The sequence below is a fragment of the Quercus lobata genome, chromosome 7 (assembly GCF_001633185.2).
Source record: "Quercus lobata isolate SW786 chromosome 7, ValleyOak3.0 Primary Assembly, whole genome shotgun sequence".
Taxonomy (NCBI): domain Eukaryota; kingdom Viridiplantae; phylum Streptophyta; class Magnoliopsida; order Fagales; family Fagaceae; genus Quercus; species Quercus lobata.
The window spans coordinates 15,556,039-15,563,495 of record NC_044910.1 but is presented as its reverse complement, the minus strand read 5'-3'; the positions used below and the strand labels follow the sequence as shown (position 1 = coordinate 15,563,495).

The window sequence follows — 7,457 nt, the reverse complement described above, 5'->3', positions numbered from 1 at the left end:
AGAAGATTTCACCAGTGCCGTCGATGAAAATCTGCTCCTACACAAGACCTTCGTGTTGGATGTGAGAGAATGGGGCGAAGTGGAGCAGATGCGGCTGCAAGGTGAGAGATGTGCTTTCTTTAGGGTTTTGTATATGGGTTTTTTTTTTTTTTTTGGGTTTTAGGTTTTTTCCCAGACGAATGGGGCCAAGGCCCAAACCTTAACAAATGGAGTCTGGCCCTTAGAGAGATCAGACATCAATAGTGGACTCAGTAGTAGCAATCCCATTTGGGTGATCCCATGCCAATCCAACCCGAGACCCGACCCGAGACCCGAAAAACCGACCCAGTTATAGACCCGATTTTTCGGGTCGGGTCGGGTTTCAGACAGCCAAACCCGATGTCTATCGGGTCGAGTTTCGGATCACAATAAAACCGACCCGACCCGACCCGACCCGACCCAATATCAGTCCTAGGTACAACTATTTGGACAAGTAGTCTTAATTACATTACCCCAAACTAGCCCTAACTTGAATCCATGTCAGTACTTGTCTGGAACTGTCAAGGAGGACGTGCTCGAAAATAGAAGCAAGGGGAAGGAGAATAAAGCTGTTCGGCAAATATAGTCAATGAAGAAAATGCTTGGCATCAGAAACCTCACCTTTGTGTTACGCCTTCGTTCCTTGAAATTGAATCAACTGTTCCTATCAAAGTTCACGTTTTTTTTTTTTTAAATACAAATATAATAGAAAGAAAAAAAAACACACACACACACAAATATAGTAGAAGAAAAAAAATGTTTATTTAAGTGTTCTATAGTTTACTATAGAAAAAACATATTTTTTTAGGGTGCTTATTTCGTAAGGTAGATAGGAGCTTTCAAAATGAAAATAGATAAATACTTTTAACATATAATAGCCGGATTGAGATCAAAGTATAGCACCTGATACAATAGCATTGAATGGTTGAGATTGAGAGTTGAAAAAAGCAACTCTCAATCTCAACCATTGAATAAAATAAAGTAATAAATATGTAAAAAGTAGTTGTGGTAAAAAATTTTGTGAGAGAGGAGAGGGGTAAAACATCTCATTTAAGTATTAAGAAATATTTATCGCATTGTGAGGAATGTATTAAAATTTAATTGAAAAACCTAATGCACTACACATAAGGGTAGTGTACACCATATTAATATACATACTACAACCCAGTATGCAGCACATCTTCCCTCATCCCAATAAGACAATAGGTAGAGTGAAAATTTACAACGTCTCTCACCAAAAGATGTGTCAACTGGCATTCAAACAAACTTGAAAAGCAATTTCCACAAAAATTGATATATTATAGTCTCTCTGTCCCACTTTTTTTGTCATCTATTCTATTTTAAGCTGTCTCAAAATATTGTCTTGTTTCTAAAAATAAAAGTCATTAATTTACTAATATTCCTATTATACCCCTATTAATTTACAAATTCAATTTTTCGATAAATTTTTTAAGGGTAGTTTTGAAAACTTATATATTTTTAAAAGGTAGACAAGACAATAAATGATATTACCTTAAAAAATTTAATTTTTCAAATAGGACAAAAAAAATGGGACAGAAGGAATAGCAAACTAGAGACCACGGCATTTTTTAAATCATTCATCATGTGAAAAGTTCATATAATAAAATTTATTGTTCAAATCTTGAAGGCAACCAGATAACATACGATAAATATTGCAACTTAAAATTCCAATGACCATATACTTCATAGATTGTGTCAAGCATTCATCACATATTGCAATAGGCTATCAATTATCGCACACAGCTTGAATGTGACAGAGACACACTAGCCTTCAAAAACCCTCATAAATTAATACATGGAGCAAATAGGATTGTAATATGAACAATCCTATTGTGTAATATGAACAAGAAATCAATCATCAAACTGTAAGTCTAATGTGTTACCTTTTACTTGATGAAGTCACATAGTTCTCTTAGGAAAATCAGCAACTTGACAAATCTGTTGCAGCAATCACAGAGCAGGCCTCCAATAATATTTTTTTGGTAAATCGGCCTCCAATATTATTTGGTTGTGAGAAGCATGAAAGTGGGGTCAACAAAACAATTAAACACCCAATTCATCATATTATGATAGAGTTGTATTTTAAGTTTATTCCTTTCCTATATATATATATATATATATATATAGTAAGAGAGAGAGAGAGAGAGAGAACTACCCAAAACATATGCATTTGAAACCTCTAAGACTGAAAATGACAGCTGCTGGAGCAACACAAATCTATCCTGGTAAACCACAAAATCCACACCCCTTCTTGAAAAAAATTGAATCACTAAAAGTACTTTACATCCTCTTTACCAAAATAACAGACAAATAACCATATCCTCCATAAAATTTTTGCAGACAGGGAAATTTCCAACTAACCCATTTGTTAGCCTATTTGCTAAAGGTGAGACAAAAAGATAAAAGTTAGCTTATTTTCGGAAAAAGCTAGTTTTTGGGTTTTATTTAAAAATAAAAAGGGTGAGATAAAAAGTAAAAAATCTGGAAGCATACATTTTAGCCTATTCCCTAGTGTACTCCACCCCCCAAGAGCATGTGTTTTGGGTAAGTAATTGCTAGTGTAACACACTAACGCAAGGTAGTAAAAACCATGGCCTGTAAACCTGCATGAAAGCCTTACCTGCAGTAGAAGTAGTTGTAAGCAAACTGAACAGATAAGAAGTTAGATATACCTTTGTGCATATTTTTTTTGTAATTCTTTTAGGCTATGTCGTTTTCATTATCGTGTGCAATAAAATACCATTTTTATAATAATAAAAAACAGTCAAGATATAGTCATGAACAATGTGGTGGTCTTCAAATTTCAATAGAACACAGTAATACATAACCTTTTAACTTATGGAGCACCATTCAGTTACATAAAATCTTTTTTGATACATACCATTCAGTTCCATAACTAAGCATACCATATTTACAAAATCAGACAAAACAGATTCAAGAGTGTAAATGTAGGACACAAATAAACCAAAGCAACTATATCAAAACCAAGTAAAATACATAGCATTAATTAACCAACTCAAGGGCTCATAGAATACAACCATTATTTGATAAATAACACGGAAATTTCAAAAGGCACGTTTGTTTAAAACTCCCAAACCATGAAGTACAATAGATGTTAACTTAAAAATAATAAAACAGTTCCAAGGCGTTTAAACGATATATGGGAAGTCAAAATACTACAATATTTTGAAAGGAAAGCAAAGAGAAACGGGGATTTAAACAAGTAGGGAAAACCAAAACTCCAAATGACAATTTTAAGATTCTGGTCTTGTAGTTTCCAAACAGTAACATTTCATCATATAATATAAAGACGCCATTTGCATCAGCTCCTTAAACTTCAGAAGAATCACCAGGCCAGTACTAAAAGACTGATGCACCTAAGTAGGATCTGCAAAATGAATAAGAAAGCATGAAAAAAGATTTCGTGAAAACAAATGAAGGTTTTTAAGACCAGATCCTTTACAGAAAGGGTTGAGCGGATAAATTAGTAAAATATATGAGTAAAGTTCAAAAAAAAAATTATGTGGTTCAATATTTAATCAAGATTGTGGAAAAATTTATTCGATAACATCCTTAAACCTATGAACTCCAAAGAGAAACCATCCTTCATAAAATATGAAGAAATAATGGTGGCACAGAACAGAAAACAGTTTGAAGAATTTGCTAAAGATGTAGTTTAAAATGTAATGTATCACTTACCTTTGTAGAGAAAAATAAACATGAAATCCATGCAATAAGAAAATTAATAGACATGAAATCCATGTGATAAGAAAATTAGCTTTGAAATTAGGGAGAAAAAGGACAGAAATATTGAAGTTGTATTAAACCTGGTGAATAAAGGCAGAAGATGATTGCAATTCAAAATGTAGAAAAACAAACTGGTTCTTGATGCTAATGCAGGACCATAAAGAGGTCCCCCCCCCAACCCTATCCCTCCCTCCCCCACAAAAGAAAAAAAAATTAAGGTCACTATTAGCTCTTCCTGTAAGCATGACAACAGATACAGCATAAGGCAAAACTACTACTTTTCAAAGATATCCACACAAGACAGGATTAAAAAGCAGACAAAAATCACAAAAATTTCAAGTGGCAGTGAGAATTACTACATAATGGTATGCAATACACAAGCTGCATACATGCACAAATAAATGCATACATACATGTATGGGTACTAAATGCCTCTAGAGCTCTCTTATATTGCAAATCATCAACAGAAAATTCAGAAATAAAGTGGTCCATCCAACTCTAATTGTCAAGAATGGGAAAATCAAGAAATACATTAAGTGATCAATGACATCGAATCAATCCAACACTTCAGTGGTTTCTTTGTCCACATCCTTCAACATAAGCATCTTACTCATGTGAATAACAGGTTCCAGCTTATAGAATAATTCCTTTACCAAAAGTAGAGCACCACCAACATCAGAAAAGGATAATTCGGGCAGAACAAATGGTATAAACATACCATATACCATATAATATAACAGCACAGCATCATGTTAGCCATTGGAACAATGATAAATAACAAATAATTTTTTATCCTCTGCATAATTTCCATGCTTCTCTACAAGTTAGAATCAATTAGTATATTACCTAAGGCACAAAACTATAAAGGAAAGAGTGTGAACCTGCAATACCTGAGGGACAATCTAGTGCCCCATGTAAGGAGCCATGTTACCATACTGCCCAGCTCCATGCTGGCCTCTTCCAGAACTGCCTTGACCCATCTGCTGACTCGGGTAACCACTCTGCAATCCTCCTTGATTTCCATACCCTCCCATCACTCCGGGACTAATATTTGTCTGGCTCGGATAAGCACCCTGCATCCCATGCCCTGCTGCAGCAGGCACACCCGGGTTCACAGCAGCCGCAGCCGAACCAAGCGTCCCCAACAAATTAGTCAACCCCAATCCAGCACCCTGACTAGCCAGCAACGCCGTTATGGCCTGTCCAAGTGCAGGATTCAAAGCCTGAGCTGCTGCAGCTCCCTGATTATACCCCATTCCCGCACCGGCCGCAGCAGGAGCCATCAAATGACCTGTTCCAGTACCAGGCGCTCCAGCAACATATCCAGGATTATCATTCCTCTGGAATGGCACAGTATGTGGGTTCGGGTTCTGGTGATGCTGGTGCTGTTGCTGTTGCTGATGTTGATGCTGCTGAGACTTGTTTGGCTTGGGACCATCAATAGCCCTCTGGCAATGCAATATATGGCCCTCAAAATTCTTGTGAGGCTCTTCTAGAGCCTTCTTAGCACTTTCAACTGTCTTATAAACAAACAAACAAAACCCTTTTGGCTTCCCAGTAACCTTATCAAGTCCCAACGGTCCTTCTTCGATTTCTCCATACCTAGCAAAGAAAGCAAGCAATTTCCTTGGATCCAACTCCGCCCCAACATTACTAACATATATCTTTTTCTGCGTATACTCCGATAACGGCGCCGCGGGGGCCGCCACCGAAGACGTAGCTGCCGCCACCGCAGAATTGCCCATCGGAACAGGCCCAATCGTCGCCAGCTGGCACGCCGTCATCCGATTTCCGATCTTTTTCTGAGGCTGCTTGAGAGCATTCCGGGCGCCACGGCGGCTCTTGAAGAGGATGAAACCGTAACCCTTGGATTTACCTGAGATCTTATCGCAAACCGCCTTGCAATCTTCGATCTCGCCGAACTGCTTGAACACGGCGGTTAGGGTTTCGGCGGTGGTGTCCCAGCCGAGACCGTGGACGAAGATCTTGCGGTGAGCCGGGTCCTCATCCGCCACCTTTCGGATCCGATCCGCCACATCACGGTGCTTATCCGCTGCTTCGCGGAGTAGGTTTATAATCTGGTCCTTACTGAAAGGTTCCAGAAGGTTCTGTATCGGCTCATCGTCGTCGTCGTCGCCATCGGCGCCGGCTGAGGTGGAGGTGGAATTAACCGTCTGATTGGCCGCATTTTGTTGTTGTTGTTCTTCGTCATCTTCATCGTCATCGTCTTCGTCTTCGTCTTCTTCCACTTCTTCTTCTACTTCTTCTTCAACTTCTTCTTCGACTTCTTCGTATTCGATGTTTTCTTGTTGTTGCTGTTGCAGCTGTTGTTGTTGTTGTTGTTGTTGTTGTTTCTGTGGAGGTTCGATTGTTGGTTCGCCGGATTGGGTTTGGGAATCGAGCTTTCGTTTCCTCGCCATTGGTGGAGAGTAGAGAGAAAGCTTAACAAGTGTGGCTGAGAGACAAAGCTAGGGTTTAGGTGGCGAAAATGGGTAATTACCCATCAAAATCGAACTATTTAGTTAATAGGGTCTGTTTGGAAACATATTGGCAAACTAGCAACTCGAGCCTCAGAGGCTCGATTTTGGGCCCCTAAATCGAGTTTCTAAGGCTCGATTTTCATGCGTCGTTCCTCTCCGTTGTGGTGCTTTGTCCAGGTGGCATCTACATGGAAATCGAGTCTCTAAGACTCGATTTACATTTAAAACGAAAAAAAAAAAAAAACTAAAGGGCAGCAGGAAAAGAAAGCCCAGAAACAGAGAAGAAAACCAGAGGAAAAGAAAACCCAGAAACAGAGAAGAAAGCCAGAAAACCACAACGCGTTCATCAGAGAAGAAAGAAAAAAAAAAAAAAAAACCCAGAAACAGTCGCGCGGCGTGGCGACCTGGGTCGCGCGCGGCGACCTGGGTCGAGCGCGGCGACCTGGGTCGCGCGCGGCGACCTGGGTCGCGCGCGGCGACCTGGGTCGAGCGCGGCGACCTGGGTCGCGCGCGCCGACCTGGGTCGCGCGCGCCGACCTGGGTCGCGCGCGCCGACCTGGGTCGCGCCGCGCGGCGACCTGGGTCGCGCGAGGCGACCTGGGTCGCGCGCGGCGACCTGGGTCGCGCGCGGCGACCTGGGTCGCGCGCGGCGACTGGGTCGCGCGCGGCGACTGGGTCGCGCGCGGCCTGGATCTGTCGCGCGGCGACCTGGTCGCGCGCGGCCTGTGTGTGTCGCCATTCCTTCTTCTTCTTCTTCTTCTTCTTCTTCTTTTTTTCTTTCTTTCTGCATTTTCTTTCCGCTGTTTCTGCATTTTGGGTTGCATTTTGGGTGATTAATATTTTATTTTTCGGTGGAAATCGAGTCTTAGAGACTCGATTTTCATGTGGACGCCACCTGGACAAAGCGCCACATCAGAGAGGAACAATGCATGAAAATCGAGCCTTAGAAACTCGATTTAGGGACCCAAAATCGAGCCTCTAAGGCTCGAGTTGCTAGTTTGCCAATATGTTTCCAAACGGACCCTATTAACTAAATAGTTCGATTTTGATGGGTAATTACCCATTTTCGCCGGTTTAGGTTCTTTGGAATTTTGGATTGCCTTTACTTTCTTTTTCAGTTCAGCTGAGCTCGGTTTACAATTGCACGAAAAAAAAGACAAATTTTTTACATTAACTAACTTCAATATTATT

The 7,457-nt window shown here is 40.4% G+C and overlaps 1 protein-coding gene across 2 annotated transcripts; it reads right to left on the bottom strand.

Moving 5' to 3' along the window:
• Positions 1-2,919: 2,919 nt before the first annotated feature.
• On the bottom strand, positions 2,920-6,227 carry LOC115952817 (UBP1-associated protein 2A-like). Of its 2 annotated transcripts, none has more exons than XM_031070102.1 (2): positions 4,668-6,227; positions 2,920-3,427 (listed from the first exon to the last, which is right to left on the bottom strand). In XM_031070102.1, the coding sequence occupies exon 1, from the start codon at positions 6,204-6,206 to the stop codon at positions 4,689-4,691; it is 1,518 nt and encodes a 505-aa protein (XP_030925962.1). In that variant the 5' UTR covers positions 6,207-6,227; the 3' UTR covers positions 2,920-3,427; positions 4,668-4,688. The 2 variants fall into 2 exon arrangements, with proteins under 2 accessions (XP_030925962.1, XP_030925963.1); XM_031070103.1 differs by having other exon boundaries at positions 3,014-3,427; positions 4,677-6,227.
• Positions 6,228-7,457: the final 1,230 nt, after the last annotated feature.